The 27,188-nt window shown below is 42.3% G+C and overlaps 1 protein-coding gene across 1 annotated transcript in view; it reads right to left on the reverse strand.

The window, feature by feature from the left end:
- nonC (serine/threonine-protein kinase Smg1) overlaps window positions 1-27,188 on the reverse strand; it is a 1,312,439-nt gene that overhangs the window by 991,607 nt on the left and 293,644 nt on the right. Inside the window, exon 13 of the mRNA XM_080284159.1 lies at window positions 6,724-6,939. Within this exon, the coding sequence (XP_080140285.1) occupies window positions 6,724-6,939 (216 nt within the window). The remainder of the gene's footprint in view (window positions 1-6,723; window positions 6,940-27,188) is intronic.

Consider the following 27,188-nt stretch of genomic DNA (forward strand, 5'->3'; position numbering starts at 1 on the left):
CACTCACCATCCACTCACTCGATGTAGTGTTGCTCTCGGGTGCCTGCCCTTTCCTCTCCTCCATTCTCCTTTTCTTTCATCCTCTTCTGTTTTTCTTTCCTTCTTTCTTTCGTCATCCCTCTGCCTACGGGTGACTTTATGCTCTCTCTTCTTTCTTTCCTTCATTCTTTCCTCTTCTGCCTGTGGGCGACTTTACACTGAGTAACAAGCCAAATGGTTTCCTGTACACCAGGAAACCATTAACTATGCTGGGTGGTAACCATATAACCAAATTATGGCATCTGGTGATTTAGTGGGTAATTACGGACCTCCAGTCGGATTGAACCGGTGAAGGTTTATATGCAAGGGATGGTTGGGGTTTATTGTTCACATATTGCGACTCAAGGATGAGTGAGGCTGGTTACTCTCATCTTAAATGTCAGGACCATCTTGCCTAGCCCCAGGCTCCTACGCTCCTCTTGGGGCAACGTAGGATTGGATGATGATCATGATGATGATGCTGATGTTTTTATTTATAATAAACTTGAAGATAAACATCCAGGGCATCATCTGGTGAAATGGAAAAATCTCTCTCTCTCCGTCTTTCCGTAGTTAGCAGTGATGCACGGCCAGCACAGCCTGAGCTGTGGCTTAAACGGGACACTTCCCAGCCTGAGCTGTGACTCACAATCCACAGATTAAGTGTTTTTATGGTGAAGGTTGAGTAGCATTTGGCGGGCTGGTGGTGGCTGAGTGCCTGGATTATGTCACTGGGTTGTCATTGGATTATACCATAGAATCTCACTGAACACCAGAAATGTGTGATTGGTGAGTACAGTAAGCTCGCCCCGAACACGTTCTTGCCGAACGCGCTTGCAATTATACACGGTTAGTGCTGAGGATACGTATAAGACATCGTAAAATTAAAGAACCATTACGAAAACTATAAATTTACGCAAGAGAGGCGGCCTCTGAAAGGTCAAATCCTTGAACATCAGCGCAGCACCATGCACGGTTTGTTTTGATCACATGATCGTGTCCTGCTTTTCCACAGTACTGTATTTGTAAGTTAAATATTTACATTACTGTTCTGGTAAGTTTATGTATAAGTTAAAGAACTATTAAATAACGTTAAAGCAAGAAATAAAGTCTTATAACCAGTTTACCTGATGGGCATCGGAATATTGCTCATTTTACTTGTTCGTTAAAGATTTGCTGTACTGCTTTTTCACAGTACTGTATTTGTAAGTTAAATATTTACCATTCAGGTATGTAAGTTAAAGCACTTAAATAAAGTTAAAGCGTTAAATAAAGACCTTGTAACCAGTTAACCTGATTTATATGATTACCCACGATCAGCGGGTTCCGAGACAATTCTCCATTGTCAATTTGCCGTCAGACAATTCCCCGTCAAAACATGGACGATTCCCCATCAGGACAATTCGCACCCTGAACGGTTCCCTGTCATTCTATAAATATACCTATTTCGCCTTTGAATTATATTCTAGCATCATCCACATCTGTCTTCATTAATGATGGCGAATTGTCTTGTTATTGTTGTGATGGCGAATTGACTTGACGAATTGTCCTGAAACCAATCGGCATTGGAATGTTGCCTTGTGTTTACGTATTTGTGTGTTGAAGTTTTCCTGTGCAGTACTGTATTTGTAAGTTATAACTTTAAATAAACCTTCTAACCACTTAAAGTGCTTCATATTGATTACCAATGGCAGATAACAGCAAAACACCACATTTAGGAGGTCTAGGGAGCCAAACAAGGAGTAGTTAAAACTTACGCGGTTTCGCGCCGAATGCGCCATGCTTGGAACCAAACCCTCGCGTTAGGAGCAAGCTTGCTGTACAGTACAGTACTGTCCTCTTGTATATTATATGCTAACAGGACTGTTCTCTTGTATATTATGTGATATATCATAATTATTTTGTTTATCATGTAATATTATACATAAAACTTACATGATGATAGGGGTGTATTTTTGTAAGTACATGTGCATACTGTACTGTAAACAGTATCATATTCTTCTATACGTAAAAATTGATTAATCAAAGTTGTCCAAGTCCCGTGAATTTCATATAATCACAACTTTACTAATCATATTTACCTTAACCTGTCCTATCGCTCCAGTACGGCCTGCGGACCCTCCAGGGAAACGTCGTCTCTGGCATTTTGGAGCTGCGGACTGGGAGGCCCTCAGGCAGTACTTCTTTGATTTTCCCTGGAATGATTATTGCTTCCATGGCCGTGAGCCATCTGAGTGTGCCTTGCGCATTACGGAGGTTATTCTCTCGGGCATGGAAGCATACATTCCTTTCTCATATCCTTTGACTAACGCAAGAAAGCCTTGGTTTAATCACGCTTGTTCTAATGCTGTCCGCAACAAGGAGAAGGCCTACAAAAGGTACCGGAGCCAACCCACCCCTGAATCACATAATCTTTACGTTTCTGCCCGGAATCGTGCTAAGTCTGTTCTTCGCTCTACTAAAAATAATTTCATCCATACTAAATGCTCTCAACTCTCCAACTCGAATTCTTCTCGCTCCTTCTGGCACCTTGCCAAAAATCTTTCTAACAACTTTACCTCATCATCCTTCCCTCCTCTTTTCTACTCTGATGGTTCTGTAGCTGTTTCTTCTACTGATAAAGCAGATCTCTTCGCACAGACTTTCTCCTCCAATTCCACCTTAGACGATTCCGGTGCTGTTCCTCCATCACTTCCCCTCTGACTCCCTCATGGCTGACATTAAAATTTCTTCAGTTGATGTATTTTCTGCCATTACTGGCCTCAGTACTAACAAGGCATATGGGCCTGATGGAGTCCCTCCTGTTGTTCTCAAAAACTGTGCTTCTGTGCTTACACCCTGCCTAGGCAAACTATTTCGCCTTTGTCTGTCAACTTGTACCTTTCCTTCTTGCCGGAAGTTGCTCTCATTCAGCCAGTCCCAAAGAAGGGTGACCACTCCCAACCCTCCAACTATCGTCCAATTGCTTTAACGTCCTGTATTTCAAAAGTTTTCGAGTCAATTCTTAATAAAAAAATTTTAAGGCATCTTTCCTATCACAACCTTCTTTCCGATCGTCAGTATGGGTTCCGTCAGGGACGCTCCACTGGCGATCTTCTCACCTACCTTTCAGACTCCTGGTCATCCTCCTTTCGGGACTTTGGCGAAAGCTTTGCCATTGCACTTGACATCTCAAAGGCTTTCGATCGAGTCTGGCATAAATCTTTAATTTCCAAACTGCCCTCCTACGGTTTCTATCCTTCTATCTGTGCCTTCATCGCTAGCTTCCTTTCTGGTCGTTCTATAGCCGCTGTCGTAGACGACCATCGTTCTTCTCCTAGATCTATCAACAGTGGTGTTCCTCAGGGCTCTGTCCTATCACCAACTCTCTTCCTTTTATTCATCAATGATCTTCTAAGCTGTACATCTAACCCTATCCACTCATACGCTGATGACTCCACCCTTCATCTTTCCATTCGGTTCCCGCAACGCCCATCTCAACAGTTACTTCAAGAAACAAGGGATGAGGCTATGGCACACCTAATGTCTGACTTGGCTCATATCTCTGACTGGGGTAAAAATAATATGGTTGTCTTTAATGCATCTAAGACTCAGTTCTTACGCCTATCAACCCGACAAAATCTTCCACAGGTATACCCACTAATGTTTAATAATATTCAGATTAATCCTGCATCATCCTTGAACATGCTTGGGGTTTCATTTACTCGGGACTTATCTTGGAAAGATCATATTACATCTCTTGTAAAATCTGCTTCCAAGAGATTGGGTGTGCTAAACCGACTCCGCTCTTTCTTTACCCCTGCACAATTGTTGACTCTATACAGGGGTTTGATCCGCCCCTGTGTGGAGTACAACTCTCATGTGTGGGGAGGCTCCCCTCATACAGCTCTTCTCAATAGGGTGGAGTCAAAGGCTTTTCGTCTCATTAACTCTCCTCCTCTTACTGACTCCCTTCAACCTCTGTCTCTTCGCCGCACTGTTGCATCTTTATCTCTTTTCTATCGCTACTTTAATGGTCACTGCTCCTCTGAACTGTCTGCTTGCATTCCTCCACCTCTCTTCGACGGGCGCGTAGCACCCATCTGGCAGCAAACTCTCATCCCTTTTCTGTCCAACTCTCTAATGCAAGAGTTAACCGTTACTCCCAGTCTTTCATTTATGCAACAGGTCAGCTCTGGAACTGTCTCCCTCTGTCTGTATTTCCTCCTGCCTATGATCTCCAGTCTTTCAAACGTAGTGTGTCCAGGCATCTCAAAATGATCGGATCTTGAATTTGACTCTCTATTGTATTTTGTTTTTCTCTTGGAGGGAACTGTTACTGCGGGCTCATGGCCTTTGGTTCCTTCTTCCTCGCATAAAAAAAAAAAAAAAAAAAAAAAAAAAAAAAAAAAAAAAGTTCAGTAACTAAACCCACTCCTGTATTTCCTGAAGTTTTCAGCATTTCAGCAGTCAATCCAAACACACCTGCCGCTCTCCCCAACTGCATCCTGCCTACTGCCATGTTCACAGTAGCAGTGTCAATCAAAAGCCAAGGGCAAAACACTGGATCAGTTGACTCCAAACCTTTCCTGTTCCAATCAAACTCCCCATGTATAATGCTCTCTCCAGGCATCTGTAATATCCTCACTGCCCACCACTACCTTTCCTTCATAATTCTTTGCACACTGCTCACCTATGATATTCCTGTTTTCCCTCTTCATCCGATCTGTCACCTTATTTTTAAATTTCATTTATTTTTTGGGGTATGTTTGGGCACAGGCTGGACAGCCTGCTCTCAAGGCCCAGTAGTCCTCCTACATACCATACACCTCTACATGTCACCACTTCGGCACTAACATCCACTGTCCTTTTGAATACATGCTAGGGCTGTCTCATACAGTACTAGTGTACAGGTATTAGTGGGGGTATTTTTACGACATGTCAGCAGGTCTTCTGGTAGATCAGTAAGGTCTGCTTTTATTAAATTCAAATCCTTACACTGTTCCCTGCCCCAGCAGGGATTTGAACCTTGGTCTGGTAGGAATGCAGGCCACCTCTCTACCTACTGAGCTACCGCCTCCCCCAGAAAATACCATATTCTCGCTATCAACGCTATTTACGTTATCCAGTCAAAGTTGCTGAGAATCAGATTTTGTCCTGTATACCTCCATTCTAGCCCTACCCTTGGCAGCAAAGTATTCTTCTTTGTTACCATCCCTTTTGCATTCCCAGTAAAGCCTTCTTTTCTTAACTGCAGCTTCTATGCTCCCATCCCACCACCATGTTACTTTATGTCATGGAGGGCTCTTAGTCCATCTACACATTGAATCAGTAACTCTCAGGAGACCATTCTTCAAACCTCTATACCATTCATTAACACTCCTATCAACAGCTCCTTGTTCAACCACAACTCTACTTATCTTGCTACAGAAAGCATCCCTTACTACTTGGTTTTTCATCATTCATATTTTCCTCCTGGGTGCATAGGTCCTCTAAGTTAACATCTGCTCCTTCCACACAATGACACACATCATATATTCGTGTTGCTCCATACACTCTTCACTCCCTATAACATCCCTCATCAACCTCCTACCACCCCTCTTGACCAGGAAATGGTCACTCTAGCTACTATTTCCCCCAGACTCAGATGTAATCAACCTATTCTCCTTTTCCCTAAAATGCATGTTCCACACAATCTTGTTGATTGCCTCCCCAAATTTGTTTATCCCCTCCAGTTCACCATTCTTCACACCATATGGGCATCCCCCACAAACCCCTTCATATACCATAAATCTTGTCCCAAAACAACACTCTCCTCATCCCCCATACTACCAACCACAAATAGTAGGTCACCCTAGGATCTCTTTTTTTGTACACTATCCAAGCCAGTCTTTGAAGAATATTCATTCATTCATTCATTGCCAGACGCCATGTATCCCAAACGGGGTGGCCAAGGGGTTAGAGTTAATTGTTTTACAGGGAGGGGCACTAATCCTCCACCAACCAATATATATACTATATAAATGAAATCATAAGTTTACCAAACAATATTTTCACTGGTCTAATCCTTTCATTCACATGACATTCCACCCATTTCTCCTCGAACAGCACACCCACAGCACCATATCCATCTAAACTTCCCTGCCAAAATAGCTTCTACCTACAGTCCCTCCCAGCAATCATTATAGCTGACCCACCCCTATACCTGACTTCCTGTATGCAACTGAGATCCACTTGTCTCCTCTTTCTCATCCCCATTATTTCCCCTGCTCAACCCTTCATACTATCCACATTCCACAATACCACTCTGAACCCTTTGGGTGCTCTAATTTCCACCAGCTAGGTACTTTTTCTATCTTTCATTTTTGTCATAATCAGGTAAAATAAAGGGGAAGACAGACTACAAGCTCTGCCTATCCATGCAGTCTAAAGTCCAGGCATGGGACCTGGGACCCATATCCCACCAGCCATGGCCAATGGCTGTGGCAGTGGAAAGCTTAGTTACAGTACTGAGGCACTAAATCCTTCAGGCCAGCAGATGGACAGTTTTATTCCAAACCAGTCATTTTCTTCAGTATGAGTAGCATTTATATTCATCTAATATCTTCCAAATAAAAAGATATTTTTTTACACTATTAAGTTCCTGACCTACAGATCGGTTGCTGTCAAATAATGTAAAATACTAATATCATGCAGCTAAATCTATAAATACTTTCATGAACTGACCTGATGGAAGACAGCAGTGAGTGTGGTGAGAATGGTGGTGAGGTTTTCACTGGTTGAGGATCCAGAGAAACTTCCAGGAGACCCTCCTGAGAATGCAGATGACACCGAGGATGGCACAAATGGAGATGAGGGACCCACTACCAGGGTGCTCGAGCTGATGTAGTGTGAGTGCTTTGCTGAATGTGAGTACAGCAGATACAGGATACAATGCTGAACCTGACAAAAACACACAAAGGGAAATGAACAAACTGTACACCCATACTGCGTTGAACTGGTATTACATTTATTATATGGAGCAACAGTTTCATCCTGACTCCAATCTCTCCACACCTGAAGTCAGGTTATGAATGTTGTATCCTAACAATAAACTATCTACTGTATTTATCTATCTATCTATCTGCCGACAGATGCCTTAACCCCTAAGCGCCGGTCCACGTCATATGACGTGTTGGTAGAGGTCTACCGTCCACGTCATATGACGTTTTAATTTTTAGCAGGCATGTTTGAACTCAGCAGTGCGCCATATGGACTCAGAGTATTGTCCCGGCATGGCTGGTGCACGGGGTAATGTTGGCTAGCCGGGGGAGGGGGCAGGGGTGTGGGTGGGGGGGGGAGGGCATCCCAGCAGTGAGGAGGGCTGTGGTGGAGGGTGGTGGATGGTGGTGGGAGGTGGGCCTAGCGAGAGTGTGGCCTTGGAACCAACTGATACTGGTTCAGGGTTGGGGTAGGGGTTGGGAGGGGTGGGGTGGTGGGGAGGGCTGCTAGGGGGCCCTGAGAGATGTGGGGGAGAGTGTATGGAGAGTATCATACTGTCAAGAGTTACTAAAAACAGTGAAATAATGTGTAAATAATAGTGAACAAATAAATAGACATAAGTTTGTTAGAAAATAAGTATCATGGAAAACATAAAAATAAGCCAATCTTTAGTAGTTACTTTCTTGTGTTTTCTTGCTATTTTAGTTGTAACATTGTGTTCATACGGCATTGTAAATTAGTGAGAGAAACAAATACACACTCAACACTTATTTTGGCGTGAGGTAATCCATCCCTCTTCCCTCCACTAATACCGCCAACACACCACCATGACCTTGAACATGCTCAGCCCAGCTGCCACACACCGGCTCCCTCACATCACACCACCACCTCCAAATCACCAACAGAGGATAAGTACGTGCTTTTTATGTGTTTTTTGTCATTTGTGATTAATTTGTAATGAAAAAAATATATATATTTTGGGGAAAATTGATTATCCTGAAAATAACCCGGTTCTGGGACGTGGATAGGTAAACCCATGCCTGTCGCCTAAGGGTTAAGAAGGGGTGGCCACAAAAAAACTGCGTCCATATTGTCCTGTACCCTGCCATTTCACTGCCCTCCCCCCAGCTCACACCCCCACCTCCCATATACAGTAATTCCTCTGTTATTCAACGTAATGAAGCCAAAGGTATGTCCAGGTAGTGGCTCTGTCCGGATAATGGACTTCTCCCCTGGCCCCCCCTTCGTACATAACCTAACTTTGAAAGCCAGTGTAGAAGGCTACTACAGTATATTGTACAACACTTGCTCCTGTTGTTAAATAGGAGCAAGTGTTGTACAATATACTGTAGTATATAGGTCAAGCAGACCTATAAGCCACAGCCAAGCAATTAACATGATCAAGTAGACCCATCAACCACACACAAGCAATCACCACTGCAGAGTCATACCCTGCAGTAACATGAAAAAACATGGAAAAAAATGGCTACACAAGAAAAATACAGTGGGAACACAAATAATAATGGTAAAACAGAATAAAATCATGGCAAAATGCAATAAAATCTTGGTACAGCACAGTAAACTAAAATAAAATCAATGTCAACATTCACGATTCGACCATCCCACATCAATCTTACCCAGGATCTCCTGCTTTTCCCGAATCAACACTACTCTCTTCCTTGTCCCTAGTACATGGGCCATCATCACACACCCTAGGAGGAGGCATGCAAGGAATAGCAAGGATTGAAGAAGGTAGGAAACAACCACAAAAGCCACCACGTGTACTCCCATGGGAAGTGTCTGAGAGGAGCTGTTCACTACACTGCTGCTGTGGGGGAACTGAGAATGACTGAGGAGGTCTACGGTGGACGCTGGGTGAAATGTCGGGCCATAGGGCAGAACCACTGTACTATTCCCGTCCAGCCAAGTGTGATAATGTTCGAACGGCCATAATTTCCACCTGGATGCATCCATTTTCCCCGCAAAAATGAAAAAAATGCAAGAATAATGGTCTCGAACAGTCAGATCACAGTGTCCGGATGACAGAGAGATTACTGTACCTCTGAACTCCATCCCCCCATCTCATCCTTGGCCTCCTCCTCCCTCTCCCCCCTTCCACCTCACTCACATACACTCTCCTTGTTAGTCTCTTTCCCTCCACCCTCTTCATATGGCCAAACCATCTCAATGTATTTCTCCCAGTCCTTTCTATCACATCCAAATCCAAACCACAACACTCCTTCATTTTCTCATTTGTCAATGTGTCTCTCCATGTGACTCCACATGCTCATCTATAATTACCATTTCCACTGCTCTCACTCCTGACTTGTGTCCTTTCAAAGGGTCCAAGCTTCACTTCCATATGTTAGAGGATATTATAATACTATCATGCAGTGACTTTTTCACTTCCTTATTTCTTTTTGTTGCTTTCAAAGAACCAGCCACCTTTCATCCCTGTTGTGTCCTTTCAAGCACTTCATCCTCCCAACTCCCATCCATACAGACCACACTACCCAAGTAATTAAATACACTCAAATTTTCCATTTCCTCATCATCCAACCTCACTGTGCATTCAGTGACTTCATTTCTCTCGAAGATCCTAACTTTATTCCTCCCTACATTCACCATTAGATTCCATTTTTTACACACATTCCCAAACTCATCCACCAAGCCTTGCAGTTCCCTTTCATTTTCACTTAATACAATATCATCTGCAAACAACAATACAAATAGTTTCCAAATGCTGCCCTTTCTCATTAGAGTCACTCCAATATCCAAAGCTCTACCTTATAGCTCCTTAATAACCCCATCCACATACAGAGTGAAATCCAATGGAGACATGACACATCACTGTTTCAATCCAACATTCCAATAGAAAAATTCACTCAGTTCACTATTAACTTGCACTGCAGCCTTAGCACCCCCATATGACGGCCTTTAACAACTTGCCATTTACTCCATATATTCTAAATATTTTCCACATTCCTTGTCTATCCACTCTATCATATGATTTCACCAAATCCATGAGGATCAACTTCTTTCCCTTCTCTAGAAACTATTCCACTAAAGACCAAAGGATGAATATCTGATCTACAAAACCTCTTCCCATCCTAAAACTTCTCTGTTCATCTCCAACTAATTCCTCTGTTATTTCCCTAACTCTGTCAATAAGTATCCTACCATATACTTTTCCTATTACACTAAAAAGAAAAATGCCCCTATGATTGCCACACACTTCTTTTCCCCCATTCCCATTGTGCAAGGGAATAATTATAACTGACTTCCAATCCTCTTGGACTCTACCTTCCTACCAGTCAATCTGCACATCTTCCTTACCCATTCTACTACCATCTCTCCCCCATGCTTCATCATTTCAGCACACACACCATCAATTACTGGGGCTTTCCCCAATTTGACTTCCTTCAATGGCTCCACTACTTCCACCCTACTAGATCTCATCCTCCCTTCTCATCACCCTCCTTCTCCTATCCATTTCCCAACCACTTATACTTACATAACTTTCATTCTCTATGTTTAACAGTTCCTTAAAGTGTTCTCTTCATCTGCTCACTTTTCTCTTTCTCCACTATTCTCCACAATCAGTCTACCATTTTTATCTATCACACACCTACTAACTTCTCTATCATCTTCTCTAACCCTCTTTCCAGATAATTTTCTTACATTCCCTCCACTTTACACTCAAATTCCTTCCTAATTCCTCATCCACTCTCTTCTAACTCTGTCATACTAATCTTTTCACCTTCCTCTTCCTCTACATATAACTCTCTCTTCCGTCTCTCAACTTCCTCTATGGCTCTGCTTTCCATTCACCCACTATATGCTTTCTTCTTTTGCGTTTCAGCTTGCCTCACCTCCCAGTTCCACCATGCTGTTCCTTGCACCCTCTTTTGTCTTCTCTTCACCCCACACACCACCTCACATGATGCACAGATTTCTTCTATGAAAATCCTGCACACACCTTCCACCTCCCCCGCTATAGCTTGCCTCACCTCTTAGTTCCACCATGCTGTTCCGTGCACCCCCTTTTTGTCTTCTCTTCACCCCACACACCACATCACATGATGCACAGATTTCTTACACGCCTTCCACCACTCCCATCGGCTCCGTATCATATTTTCCCAATCGCTCCTCTGCTTCTCTCTCATAAGCTGCTTTTTTTTATGCTGCAACCTTTCTACCCTCCTTGAATGGACTACTTCCTCCTGGCCTTCTCACCCTGTATTCCTCCATTGCCCTTGAACCTTGACTTTCGCCACCACCAAGTGGTGGTCAGAACGTACACTCCCCCAACCTCTGTATGCTCTTGCATCCATAACATACCTTCTCACTCTGTCATCCAAACATGCATAATTAATCATTGCCTCCCATTCATTCAGCTCACCACCCACCCTTTTCAATACTAACAATAAACACAATTTTATTATGTGCATGCTCTGTAGAGGTTAAAGAGAGCAGTGGAAGAAAAGAGGAAAAAGTGGACAGAGTAGTTACAGGACAGGAGTTCAATGAAATAAGAAATGAATATACTGAGAACAAGAAGCACATTAAGAGACTAGCGAAGAGGAAAAAGGAGGAGGCTAATGATGATGTAGGAAGAAAAATGAATGCAAATTACTCTGAAAGTAGGAAGTTATTCCGAAGACAGGTGCAGAAATGTAGAAGTGACAGCGTAAAGAAATGTAAAAGTGTGAAGGATGTAAGTGGTAGATATTGACCCATGGGGATGATGTAAGGACCAGATGGAAAGAATATTTTGAAAGTTTGATGAATGGTAAAAGAGAGAGCAGAGCAGCTGTAAACATGATTGGTTTTGGGGGTGTACAAAGAAGAAATGCAGTGCCAGGAAACATGACTCTTGCACAGGTGAAGAACGCTGTGAAGTGGCTGAAAAATGGGAAAGCAGGTGGGGTTGGTAAGGTGTTTGCAGAGATGATTACCAGTAAGTGTAGTGGAGGGAGATGAATAAGTGCTTGCTAGAGATATATAAGAAGGCATGGATGAGTGAAACTGTGCTAGCAGAGTGGAAAAATTATCGTGGCATAAATTTACTCAGTGTTGTAGGAAGGGTATATGGCAGAATTATTATTGAGAAAGTAAGAGAGATATCAGAAGTCCTAGTAAGTGATGAACAGGGTGGCTATAGGAGTGGAAGAGGACGTGTGGATCAAATATCTGCAGTAAGACAGTGGAGAAGATTTGTGAGGATTATAAGTGTTTATGGTATTCATGGATCTGAAAAAGCATACAACAAAGCAAACAGAGAAGGATTGTGGGAGGTTTTGCGCATGTACGATGTAGATGGTAAGCCACTAGGTGCAGTCAAGATGGTAGTGAAGCATGTGTATGAGTAAATGGGCATCTAAGTGAATGGTTCACGATCAGTGTGGACCCAACAAGGTTGTGTGATGTCCCTATGGTTGTTCAATATACAGTAATCCCTCACTTATCTGGACATAACAGAGCCAAAGGCATGTCTGTGTAGTGACAACATCCAGATAATAAGCACTATTTCCCTACCATACCTAGACCCTACCTATACCCAACCCCCAACCCATACCTAACATATTTGTACAGTACCTATGCTTAATTTGGCTGTGTTTTCCGGTCATTCAGGAATATTTTGACATAAAAAAAACACAAAGGAATATCCAGAGTAATGCTAAACACCAAAAAAAAAAAAAAAAAAAAAAAAAAAAAAAAAAAAAATGCAGAAAACCCACTAAAAACAAAAAACACCCAACATATATACTACTGTATATACAGTACCCCTCCATATTTTGGCATTATTCTCCTGTCATTTTGCCATATTTTGGCATCAAAATATACATAGGATTATCCAAAAAAATATTTGAACACACACACACACACACACACACACACACACACACACAAAACACTGAAAACCAAAGAAATTCCTATCTACACTACTGCATGTACAGTACCTATCCTAATTTTGGCAGTTTTGAAGTCAATCTGCCATAGTTAGACATTAAAACACACACAGGAATATCCAAAGTAATGCTAAACACGAAGAAAACCATGAAAAAAAAAAAAACACTGAAAACCACAAAACCCCTACCTATACACCATTGTATGTGCAGTACCCCTCCTAATTATGGCACTGTTTTCAGGTCAATCTGCCACATTTAGACATCAAAACACACATAGGAATATCCAAAGTAATGCTAAATACCAAGAAAACCATGAAAAAAAAAATGAAAACCAAAAAACACCCTACCTATACACTACTGTATGTACAGTACCCCTCCTAATTTGGCACTATTTTCCAGTCATTCTGCCATACTGAGACATCAAAACATGCATAGGAATATGCAAAGTAATGCTAAACACCAAGAAAACCATGAAAGAAAAACAATGAAAACCAAAAAACACCCTATCTATACACTACTATATGTACAATACCCCTCATAACTGTGGCACTGTTTTCCAGTCATTCTGCCATATTCAAACATCAAAACATATGTAGGATTATCCATATTAATGCTAACGCATAACCTACAATAATCCACAAAAAAACTGAAGACGGTTTGAAAATCAGTTATCTGTGAGGAGCGACTTCTCACGGGGCTCAAATAAAATTCCAAGGCCAAATATGCCACCAGAAATTGGTTATATTGGTATAAATTATATACCATCATCTTTATGGGGTTTATACTCTATGATATGCTAATAAAAACACATAAAACTGATAAGTAAAGTACAGAAAGGCTGTGAGAATAAAGTGTTAAGGAGTAAAACTTACCTTCATATAAATTCCCATCATCCTAGTGCAAAATTTACCAGCACCTTCCAAGAGTTAAGCATATGTCTAGATGCAAAATTTCATGAGCTTTCTCGAGGTTTTTGTGGAATTTTGATACGACCAATAAATCGCAAAAAAACTTTGAAAATTCATGAGTCAGTGTTATCACCACGGATGGCAGGGAGTGAGGGAGTGAGGGGGGGAGCTAGGAGGGTATGGAGGAAGGACTGGGCAGGAGGAGGGGGGGATAAGTGAAGCTGTGGGCAGAATTCTACCCATTCTGTCAACAGGCGGACGAGCGCTTTTACAGTACATTTACTCGTGGTTTGCAGTCTGTTAGATGCTGAGTGACCATGTGGAAACACAACTCACAGTGACCGGGGGACTTTCAACGTCCGGTATAGAGGCAGGCGGCCGCTGTTAATGAACATGTACTCATGGCTAGTGGTCTGTGTTAAAATCTCAGGGACAGTTAGGAAAGACCCAGCCCAGTGGCTGTGCAACTTTGGACATTGGGTGGGGACGTGTACAGATGTTTTGACACTGCTTGTGGGCTACAGTCAACTGGATGTTCGCTGGGAGTGATCAGATGAGCACGTGACTTTGACCATTTAGTACAATGGCGGACGGATATTTGGCTCAGGTTGTGGGTTAAGGCCTACTTCCACCTCACGGCTCGAGCCCAGTGGCCATGATATCGAATGTCTGAACAAGTTGGCTGGCCAGCCAAAGATCTCGGAGACTTTTACGTCTGGATGATGGTAAGTAAATTCGGGTATTGGTTTAATACAGCCATGGTCCAGCAACCAGATAAATGAGGGACTACTGTATATGGGTAAATCCCGGTTTAACGATGCAATTCGTTAAGTAAAAACCCATTGCTAGGCGGGGTAGTGTATAGCAGGGTAGATTTAACATGCGACGTATTAGGATGCATTTTTAAGCCTTGGGTATCCCCCCCAACCAAGTCCTAAACCAGCCCAAATGAGTCCAAAAACAAGTTTCTAGCTCACCTAAATCCCCAAATAGCTTTAAAACAAGCTAAACTAAGCCTAAAAGCAGTTTATAACTCATCTAGACCCAAAAGTAAAATCTGAAAACCGTCAAATATGTTTGGAAAAAATTAAACTTAGTAATCTGCACCCCAAAATGACAATGTTCACTCCACCTATGACTAAAACACATTAACCCCCTCGAGCACCGTAAGTTTTCTGTCAGTGTGTGTGACATGATCAGAGAAAATGCCGTGAGGGCAGGCTGGACTCGTGCACAAAGGAAAACAATCCAATGTATTTTAATGGCCCCAGAAATTGGTTATGATGGTATATATTGTATAACATCATCTTCCCTGATGTTTATACTATTTGATAAGCTAGTAAAAACACACATATTGATGAGTAAAAGTACTGCGAAAGTACCAAAATGAGGTGAGAATACTGTGGTTCCACAGTGAAAATAACAGCCATACACTCAAGCACAAAATTTTGCCTGATTGATGCGAGAGCTAAGCATATGTCTAGATGCAGATTTCACGAGCTTTCACGTGGTGTTCTCGGAATTCTAATAAGACAAATATTTTCGAGTAAACTGCCCAAAATCCCCCACCCCCACCCCCCTGAAAGGAAAACCGAGAGAATGCCGACTATTTGAGTGCTGGCCTGGAAACAGACACCCTCCCCTACAACGCACCAAATATTGATGCATTTCATGCAAAAACATAATTTTTGGCAAATATTTTTTTCCAAAATTGCCTAATCGGCATCCTGGTATATTCAAGTTCTGAAAGATTATTTGTTAAACTTTTTGGCTATTCATGGGTGCGGCCTCTCTTCCTATTTCTCCCATCTTTCCTGTCACTACTTAATGCTTTTCTTTCCGTTACAGGTGGCTTTACATTGGGTGACAAGCCAAATGGTTTCCTGTAAGCCAAGAAACCATTTACAACGCTGGGTGGTAACCTTATAACCAAACCATACGTGCTCCCTACGTGTCAAGTGGGTTGGTGGAGGGTTAGTGCCCCTCCCTGTAAAACAAATACCTCAGAGTCAAATGGCCACCCCGTACGGGATTATGGCGTCTGGCAACATATAGATAGATAGATAGATAGACTTTTTCATGCACGATTCAGCTCCATGTCACAAGTCAAGAAAGGTGACAAAATAGCTTCAAGATAATCGGATTGAGGACCTCGACTGGCCTGGCAACAGTCTGGATCTAAATCCGATAGAAAACTGCTGGACAAAGTTGAAGAAAATCATGGCAGAGAAGAAGACACCCAAACTGGACAACCTCAATACTGAACTGACAAATGATTGGTGCAAAGAAATGTCCTTAGATTACTTTAGAGATTTAAGTGATCCCATGCCAAAACGCATCCAACTGTTCCTGAAAAACAAGGGAAACATGATTTCATATTAATGAATGGCATTTCATGAACAAACATTGTGATATACTATGATTTCTGTTTTTAATACCTTGAGGGGGGGAGGTCCTAAGTCATTTTGCGGTAGCTGTATACACATAGTAATCTCTTTAATATCCGAACGCCCAGTATCCAGACTCCCCATGTCCGGACATTTTGGGCCTGGGCCTTTGGAACCCCCAAATGGCCAAAAAACGTAAAAAAAAAAAAAAAAAAAAAAAAATCCCATTTTTTTTCACCTGTAATTTGAATGTGGCGTGTGGTACAGACCAGCTGTGTTTTGCTGCGTACTTCTGCCGACAACCAGTAGAGCGACACTGCCTCCTCCCCATTTCCCGCCTACTGACCGTCGTGAGTGCTCACTCCTCACCATGGTCGCCCACATGCTCGTTTTTGTGGTGGTGCCCTACCTCCTGCAGGCCCTGTTGTTCCTCTGCTGCCTCTTTCTAGTGTGTGTGATGATGGCCCTGCCCCCCGAGAAGAGGAAACGAGTGGTTCTGACTCTGGAGAAGAAGAGGGAAATATTGGAGAAGGTGGACGCGGGATGGTCGACGTCACGCATCCTCAGTGAATTCAACCTGGCCTGCTCTACCTTGTATGATATTAAGAAATCCCAGGACAAGCTCACCCAGTACATGGCTCACTTCGCATCGAAGACCAAATCCAATGTGGAGAGGAAGATTATGTACACTCTCCGGTTAGCAGAAATTGACGCTCTACACTGATTTGGTACCGACAACAACGTGCTGCTGGTGTGCTGGTGCGTGGTACGGAGTTGAAGGCTGCTGCCGAGAAGTTCACAAGGTTACACAACACCCCAGATCCCCAGACTTCAAGGCATCCGAGGGTTGGCTCTTCGCGTTCAAGTTACGGCATAGCCTTACCAACCATAAGGCCCATGGCAAAACTCTGGACGCCAACAAGGAGAGAGTAAAGGAGTTTCGGCAGAAGGTGAAGGGATTGATTGACAGGGAGGGCCTCACTCTCAGTCAAGTCTACAATGTTGACAAAACTGGTCTATTCTATCATTCGCTGCCAACGAACACTCTAGCAGAGGAAACAGAGAAGCATGTACCTGGCCGCAAGCTCTCCAAGCAATGGATATCTGCTTAGTGTTGTGCCAATGCTAACTGCATGCACCGGCTCAAGCCCATTATTGTTGGCCGTGCAAAGCAGCCTCGGTGTCTTCATGGGGTGATGGATGTCCTTCCTGTCGTGTGGTACTATTCTGTGAAGGCTTGGTTCACAGCCAAGATCTTCAAACACTGGTTTCACCAGCACTTTGTCAAGGAGGTCATCCATTACCAGACAAACACAATGGGAATCCCATGCGACCATGTAATGGGCCTCCTTCTTCTGGACAATGCACCTGTGTATCTGTCCGACAAGGAGTTGGTGGCTGAGAATGGCCGCATTAGGTGCTTGTTTTTCCCATGTAATATGACTGCTCTCATCCAACCAATGGACCAAGGAGTGATCGTGGCAACAAGAAGGCTGTGCCATCGGAAGTTCCTGGACGAGGTGATGGATGTTCTTGAGGACAAGGATGAGTGCAGGGAGGGACAGGACATGCGAGGCCAGCGGAATCTGGAAAACATTCGCCTCTACAACCTCAAGTCAGCCATCTACAACTGGGTCAGTGCATGGAGGGAAGCCTTTGTCAAGACTCTGGAAAGTGGTTGGTCTCGTCTGCTTCTCGGAGCTGATGTGGTGCACAACGTTCCAGGTTTTGACGCGGATGACTTCCATGCACGTCTTTGTGTGGCTGGCGACGACATTGATGTGGACAAAGTGCGTGAGTGGTTGGATGATGATAAGGGCAATCCTGGGCATCAGACCTTCTCTGATATCGAGATCACATCTTTAGATGCCGGTACGAAGGGTGATCAGAAAGTAATGACAGTTCGTGCTATAACATGAAAACCTTGAATGATGGGAGGTAGGGGAGCAAGGAGAGTGCAGAGTTGCCTGTCCTTACGAGTTTGAACTTATCGCCGTATGCCTGACTTTTCTTGTTTTATTGTTGTGAGTGAATGCTTCACTCTTGTTTTTGCTCTCTGGCCAGAAACATGGATTACTCGAAAGAAGGCTGCAGGTTCTACATTTTTACGAGGTGGAAACTGGGAAAGAAAGCAACAGAGATTCGAGGGGAATTATTACAAGTTTATCCAGACACTGCTCCTTCCCTGGAAACTGTTTCCCACTGGATTCGTGCTTTCACAGCAGGAAAAACTGAATTGAAAGATGAACAACGCTCTGGACGCCCCCGAACATCCGTGACCGAAGCAACAACTGTCCGTGCACGGTCCATCATTGACGAGGATCCAACTGTAACTCTTAGGTTCTTAGCCTTGGAGCTTGATATCAGTTATGGGAGTGCATATGACATCGTGCATGAACAATTACACCTGAGGAAGAAGTGTTGTCGATGGATACCCCATTTGTTGACTGATGAGCAAAAGGCTGAACGGGTGAGGATTTGTCGTGTCTGGCTTGCTGAATTTGAACCAAATGGTCCAAAACGGTTCTCAGATGTTGCTACTGGAGATGAGTGTTGGATTTCATTCTTCACAACCGGTGACAAGCAGTCAAACATGGTGTGGTTGGGCGATGAAGACCCTCGACCTCAGATTTTGAAGGAAGGATTTCGCAGCCGGAAGCGCCTTTTCACCATCTTTTTCAATTCTCAAGGACCAATATGCGTGGATGTGATGCCTGAAAAGTCCACTATCACAGCCCAATACTACACAGACCAGGTCCTTCCACAAGTCTTGGAACACAAGGCCAACACCGCACCAACCCGCCGTCGGTCTCGCCTTTTGCTGCACCACGACAATGCTGCACCCCACAAAGCTCGCCTCACTATGCAGTACATGGAACAACAAGGTATAACTCTGCTCCCCCACCCACCCTACTCCCCTGACCTGGCTCCCTGTGACTTTTGGTTGTTTCCAAAAATTAAATCTGCCATCGCTGGGAAGCAATTTCATTGCATCCAAGACTTGGCACGGACCGTCAATTCAGAACTCCGAAGTATACCGTCTTCAGAGTACCACACTTGCTTCATGAAGTGGAGAAAGAGAATGGAACGCTGCATAGAGGTTGGAGGGGAGTACTTTGAAGGAATGTGAGTCATAGTTTGATAGCTCTTCATGCTAATAAAAGTTTATGGACTCACTGTCATTTCTTTCTAATCACCCCTCGTACAAGTACCCAGCTGGAAGATTCCGACGAGGACAACAATGATGATGCGGACTCCTCTCAGCACGCCACTACTCCAGCCATCCCCAAGCTGAACACACTCCAGGAGCATGTCGAGTTCGTTCTTGACTACCTAGAACACTCAGACTGAGACAGGGAGATGGGGCCCTTGGGGCATGTGGAGGAAGTGAGCACTTTCAGGCAGCGCATCTTCAATCCCCAGAATCGCTGTTCCTTACGTCAATCAACCATTAATAGAAAATTCAGGCCCGTGACCCCTGCTGTGCCCAGCCCTAGCTCCACACCGCTGCCTCCCCAAGACAGGCCTTCCACCTCTGAGCCACAGCCCAGCACATCGACCACAGTGGAGTCGCCACGGTATGTGAGTTTGCGCCTGTCTTCAGAGTCGTATGCAGTGGGTAGTCCATCACCACGTCCCAGCGACGCATCCCTCGGCCACCTGCAACACCTACTCTCACTCTGACAGTGAATAAACAACAAAAACTTGCCACTAGACCACATGGGAATTTATAGTGTTGTGCAGTGTAAAGAGCAATGTACAGTGTTAAGAAATTAGAATTCAGAGTGCAAAGGATTAAGTGCAGAGTGCTACTGCACAGTGGGGAGTTTCAAGTGCAACAGCAAGTAAGAAAAGAATGTGCAGTGTTCAGAAACTGGAATTCAGAGTGCAAAGGCTTAAGTGCAGAGTGCAACAGTGGTATGAGTTAAATACTATTAAAGTGAGAAAAGAATGCGCAGTGTTAAGAAATTAGAATTCAGAGTGCATAGGATTAACCCTTTCGCGCGGGGATAAGTTAATAACTTTTGTGGGACATGACGCGCCTGCTTTTCTCCCCTCCACCCCCGTGTGCTCTAAATATGTGTATTCTCGGCTTATTTTCATCACCCAAACATATTTATTTTGCCACAAAACCCACATATTCCTATTCATCGATGTTTGTTCTACAAAAAAAAAAAAAAAAAAAAAAAAAAAAAAAAAAAAAAAATTCTATACATACGTTAGGGCTGTGTGAATAAATGTTAAAGAGCATATATTTCACTTCCCAACATCATAAGTCGAATGTTTACTATCAATCTCTACATGTCATACTATCACTGGAAAGAGAATTTTATTAGCTTTCAAATGCCGGAGGTCCCAGTTTGATACGAGGTATGGTGTTCGAGTAATAAGCAAAAAAGTAAACCCATTTCCGACAGACAACAGATTTTTTTATTCAGGGAGCTCTAGCGAAAAACTTTTCAGGCCATTGTCATGTTTTTATTTTATCATCCTATGCAGAATTTAACTGGCTTTCATTTAAGCCCAAAACAGTGATCCTAGGCCTCATAGTTTTTGAGAAAAATGCAAAAAACTACAGTGCACCCATGCTGTGTCATGACTGTAGGGCAGTTTCCTGCCTTCCTCTAGGCTACTGCACATATTTCACCAATTCTTTGTACACTAGATATGAACACTATATTCATATGATTCACTGTCATTATTATTATAGCTGAATACTCACATTTGGTGCAGGGTAGAGGAAGTGTAGTTGATTAGAAACAATAGCGTAATCTTCATTGGGCCAACGGTTGATAACAACCAGGATTGATTCACAAACACCAAATATCCTATTGCAAACTCCAAATTTAATCACAGCAGTGCCCAAACACTATACACAAGTACTACTGGTATAGTGAAATGTGCTGCATGGCTGGGACAGGAGCAAGAGTGGAAATTTAAAGGGAAAGAGCCGCGCAGTACCTTCCCCACTCACAGCTCATTTGGTACTGAATAACCTGTTCACTCTCTTGCTGGTATCGGGACCCACAGTTGTCAACTCATTACCTTTGACAAGGAGCAGGGAAGCTATGACACCTCCAAAAATGACGCCGATCGGCCGAAAACATTTCCACTGATGAAAGTTTTTATGTTTTCATGATGCCAAAAGTGTCAACAAGTATAGTCGCTGCCACACCCATATGACAACAAAAGCATCATTGTGTATGAAGGGGTTAAGTGCAGTGCAACACTGGATTACTGTAGGTGCTTCAGGTGTGCCTTATTACTGTCAGAGTATAAGAGAAGACGGGTTTTTCATTGCGATGGCCACAGACTTGTTGTAAGTACCCTGAATACTGCTAAATATTTTCCATACTCACCTCTAAATCCTCATTCTCTGGTTCCTTTTCATTTACTTCATACCTTCTGTCTCTTATTTGTGTGAACAGAGTCTTAAATATGTGCTATGCAAGTCCAGTAGGGAGATATATAGGTGGTTTTCCGAGTTAGGATGGGGTAGGGTCCATAAGTACCAGTCTAGGAGGCAGGGTCCCAGTATCCGGACGATTCCACTTTCAGGACATGTCTTTGCCATATTACAACGGATATTGGGGAGATTACTGTAAACATATATATATATATACTGGATATATACACATCTATCCATCTATCTTTCATTTATCTACATATATATATAAATATATATATATATACTGTATATGTACATACATATATATATATATATACAGGTATATATAAATATATATATATATATATATATATATATATACATGTATATACATTCAATCCTTGAGTAACACGTGGTTGAGTAACACGTTTTTGTTCTAACGCGGTCAGCATAATGAGACAAGTCATGGCAACACGCAGAAAAACTCGAGCTCACACGAGAAGTCAGCCGGCCTGGGGACGAAATTTGAAAGTCGCGCGCTATGACGTTACCCTCTAAACACTGGGTACATTTCCTGGGCACATATTTTCATTCCGTAAGGGTATTTATCTCAGTAGCACAGCCAGCCACCTCAGCCAAACAGCCCTAGTGAGATGGGATAGGTTAGGGTAGGCTAGGTTACTGAAATTTTGCCTGGGAAGCACAGTGAGCATATTTTCTTGAAAAACCTATGGTTAGTTTTGAAACCACTGGGTGAGTGTTGTTCCTGGTGGTTTTTATGAATACGCATACAGAATGGAAATATGCTTCCTGGGCATACTCAAAGCCAAACGGTTTGATGAAATTTATGGGTTTCACAATTTCAGGGGACAAAATGGAACGACAATGCATGTTAATCAGGAAAAAAAAAAAAAAAAAAAAAATCCATGCGTTCTCGTAAGTTAGAGTTCAGTTCCACATTCTTCGTTTGATTTCATGCTTCCCAACACATTTTGGACCAACTGGGCATATGGTTATCAGTCCTTTCTCATGCCTCATATAGTTCTTACCCTCAATTATCATGGATTTTGCAGTTTTAAGGGATGAAATGGAACGAAAATGTTTGCTATTTAGAGGAAAAGTTACTCTTTCATCCATGTGTTCTCGTAAGTTAGCATTCAGTTCCATATTCTTTGTTCGATTTCCAACTAACTGAGCATACGGTTATCAATCCTTTCTCGTGCCTCACCTAGTTCTACCCCACACTCATAATGGGTTTCACAGTTTTAGGGGATGAAATGGAACAAAAATGTTTGCTAATTAGAAAAAAATACTTTTGTCTATGACTGTGTTCTTGTTTGTGTTCAGGTTCACATTTTTCATTCGGTTTCGTGCTTCCCAACACATTTAAGACCGACTGAGCATACGGCTCTCATGTCCTTTCTCGCATCTCACAGACTCTACCTCACAGTCATATGGGTTTCGAGTTTTAGGGGACGAAACAACGAAAATGTTAGCTATCTATCTATTGCTAGATGCCATAATCCGGTAAGGGGTGGCCATTTGACTCTGAGTTATTTGTTTTACGGGGAGGGGCACTAACCCTCCACCAACCCACTTGTTGACATGTAGGGAGCACGTATGGTTTGGTTATATGGTTACCACCCAGCGTTGTAAATGGTTTCTTAGCTTACGGGAAACCATTTGGCTTGTCACTCAATGTAAAGCCACCTGTAAAGGAAAGAAAAGCAATAAGAAGTGACAGGATAGATGGGAGAAATAGGAAAAGAGGAGGAAAGGCACAGAAAAAGAATGATAAAGGCTAAGGAGTCTTACGTTTGTCGGATTACTTTTCGGTGGTAAATAAATGCTTCATGCTAAATCTGTTTCCCCCGTTGTTTTAAGCTGTGTTCCACTGTCAACTTGTTTGACACGTCAGGGTTACAGCAAAATTAGGGCCTGTCCTAACCTAAATGTTTAAACTTGACCTAACCTAGCTTAACTATATCTTATAATTTAACCTAACCTAACCTAGAATCCAGTTGGGAAGTTGGGAGTCGAAAACTACCTTTAAGTATGCCAAGACAATCATATTATGGCTTAAGGAACGTGATGATAAAAAGTGGGAAATTTTTCAGCAGGAAAAGGTAATTTACCACCCTGAAAATAGTCTGAAAAATACAGAAAACAAACTGGAGGAATATGAACTGAATTGGTAAGGTCCTTCCACTGCTTTAAGTAAAGCGTACATTTACCAAAATGGCAAAAAAAAAGCACAGCATAAAGAAAGCACCATCATAACGATTTGGAAGGACTGGGAGAAGATGAAGATCGTGCGTAGGAAGTGATGCAAAGCTGGCAGCTGTGAAAGTTTATATGTTGTCCTGAAGCTGACTGAGAAGCTTTTAGGGCGTTATGTGGAGCGTCAGAGAAAGCAAACTCTCACTTTTACCCCTTCTTACCACCTTACCCCACATACTTTACCTCCACCTATACACACCATCAGGTAAAACACTGAAAGAGATATAACTGTTGTAATTAACCCCTTAACCGCGGGGTGTCACTTTCGTGACGCTTGGGAGCAAGGGATCATACCGCGGGGCGTCACTTTTGTGATTCTGTGTTATTTTGAATTCACCCGGGCTTTCAAGTGGTGGCTTGTATCATCTATCAGTACTGCCAATGTCCAACACTGGTCAGCACTCCTAATCTAATCTGTACTCCCATCCACTGTTGACAATTTAGCCATTTCTCCCCGTTCTTGACTCCCTTCCCTACCTCCCCTCCATAACCCTATCCTCTCGCCTGCCCAGCTGTGCTACGCTAAGTAAATCTTCCCTGGAATTTATCACTGATTTCATCCATTGAAATAAGCCCTATCCCCTATTCTTATACCAAATAATATATACAAGAAAGAAATAAGGTAAGTGAGAGTGCCATATACCTAGAATTGGCTAATTATCACCTGACAACACCTCACGTGCACTCGTTCGCTAATTTTTGCTGTTTATTTCCCCTTGAAATATGCTGTATAATCTATTTTCGTAATAAAAATGTATATAAGAAATGAAGGGAGAAGCCTAAGTGATATTTACATTCACCTGGAACTACCTAATTACTGCAGGCCACCACACTGTATTCTACGCTAAGTAAATCTTCCCTGGAATTTTCCACTGATTTCATCCATTGAAATAAGCCCTATGCCCTATTCTTATACCAAAAAATATATAAAAAAAAAGAAATAAGGTAAGTGATAGTGCCATACACCTGGAATTGGCTAATTATCACCTGACAACACCTCACATGCATTCGTTCGCTAATTTTCGCTGTTTATTTCCCCTTGAAATATGCCGTATAATCTATTTTCGTAATAAATATACACATAAGGAGGGCAGGGAGAAGCCTAAGTGATATTTACATTCACCTGGAACAACCTATTTTATTATGTATTGTCTTGGTTTCCTGCCAATCATATCACTGCTACATATTAGCAGGTCTCACAAGGCTAAAGTTGGTAGTATTGCACTCACCCAAGCCAGGCGGCAGGAGGCCACCACTATCAGTTCACTGTCGTCTTTCAAGGTGAAGGTATGTCTGATTTGCTCCTGCTAACTTCCGCCGCTTTTCAGCCCCATGCAAAGGGCCCTGTGACCTTTACCCCGTACTAAACCTCACGTGGAAAGAGGTAAAGGGCTGACAATTGATAAAAGAGTGACTACGATCTTTCTATTGAGTAAAACAGTGCAAGTGGAAATGTAAATAATATGTAAATAATGTGTAAACAGCAAGTGAAAGCAATGAATGTAAATATACGTGAACAGTGGAAAATAGTTTTACAAGTTACTTCAAGTGACAGTGAATAACAACAGTGTAAATAAAATAGAAATGTAAATAACGTAAATAAAATAGAGAACGTAAATAGAAATGTAAATGAGTAGTACAGTATTATAGGAATATGAGTATATACCCTAGGAGTAATGAAAGTGAAAGTTTCACTCTAGCATGTATGAATACTATGAGTTATGAGAGTGAAGGTGAAAGTGACATTCACTCTCAATGCTAGTATACAGGACAAGAAAGTGAATGCTATGTATTTTACTGAAAGAAATTGAATGCCTACAGTGACAATAAACTACTATTACTGAAGGAAACTTATGGATAAAGACTGTAGATATATATGTTATATAGTAATAGAAATATAAACTGTGAGTGTTTTTATGAATAATATGTGACAGAACACCAGCGGTGAACTAGCGCAAGCGGGAAAGTCATACGCCCTCGTAATTTTCATTGCTTAGTGTTTTTTTTTTTTGGAGTATGGATTCCAAACTATTTGAGAATCATAGAATAGTGTTTCTAGTGATAATATCTGACTGTGGTAATCATATTACGGGTTGTCAGGAAGTGTAAAGTGGAGACTTTGTTACCCAATTTCAGAGGTCTCCACAAGTCCTATGGTACTCGACGAAGGCCCAACAAACACCCCAGGAGAAAGCTGAAGGTATGTGCCATAAGCATATAAGATTTTAATATTCTAGGACTAATAATTGATTTTTGGCAAATATTTTTAGAGAGTCTATCGAACCGCAAATATGCCCGCGGGAGCCGCAAGAAAAAGCAAAACAAGCCCGCGGTTAAAGGGTTAAAAACATCAGTGGTATTAAAAGTAGCATTAACAAAAACAGAAGTTGGACTGTGTCAACACCACCTCCGCTGGGCACCCTTTTGTTGATATGTAGCTCCCCGGTATATTCCTCCTGCCCCCCAACCCCAATGTTGTCAAAGGTTCGCCTTCTCGTATCATGTGGCCTTTGGGAGAGATGTTAGGCCGTATAGTTAGACTAAAATTTACGGGTCTGGCTGTTTTAGGGAACGAAATGGAGCGAAAATGTTTGCAAATCAGAAAAATGGTACTCTTTCATCCATGTGTTCTGAGTCAGAATGCGTTTCACATTCTTCGTTCGGTATCGCTCTTCCCAAAACATTTTGGACTGATTGAGCAGTTTAGCCATATGCTTAGTCTGTCAGAAATGTGTTGAGAAACGTGATATCAAACGAAAAATGTGAAACTGAACGCTAACTCACGAGAACACACGGATGAAAGTAATTTTTTCTGGTTGGCACAAATTTTTTTTCTATTTCGTCCCCTAAAACTGCCAGACCCATAAATTTTCATCTAACCATATGGCCTAAGGTATCTCCTGAAACCCACATGATATGAGAGAAGGCGAAACTTTGACAACAACATTGGGGTCGGGGGGTGGGAGGAAAATACCGGGGATCTATGTATAACAAAAGGATAACCAGCCTAACTTCTGTTTTTGTTAATGCTATTTTCAATACAATTGATGTTTTTAATTACAACAGGTATAGCTTTGCAATATTTTACCTGATGGATGCAAGTGGGGGTAATTTACGTGGGGTTAGGTGGTATGAAGGGGTAAAAGTGAGAGTTTTGGAAAGTTGCCAACACATTGTATCATTATACATGTAAACATATTGTCTGAGTGACGCGGATTTGAGTACCACGGTCCTTGTCCAGTCCCTATTGCCCGCGGTACTCAAGGTCTGACTGTAAATATATATATATATATATATATATATATATATATATTTCTTCTTTTTTTTTTTTCAT

The sequence above is a fragment of the Coenobita brevimanus genome, chromosome 100 (assembly GCF_032717465.1).
Source record: "Coenobita brevimanus isolate Jiangsu-jjx chromosome 100, ASM3271746v2, whole genome shotgun sequence".
In the NCBI taxonomy this organism is placed as follows: Eukaryota; Metazoa; Arthropoda; class Malacostraca; order Decapoda; family Coenobitidae; genus Coenobita; species Coenobita brevimanus.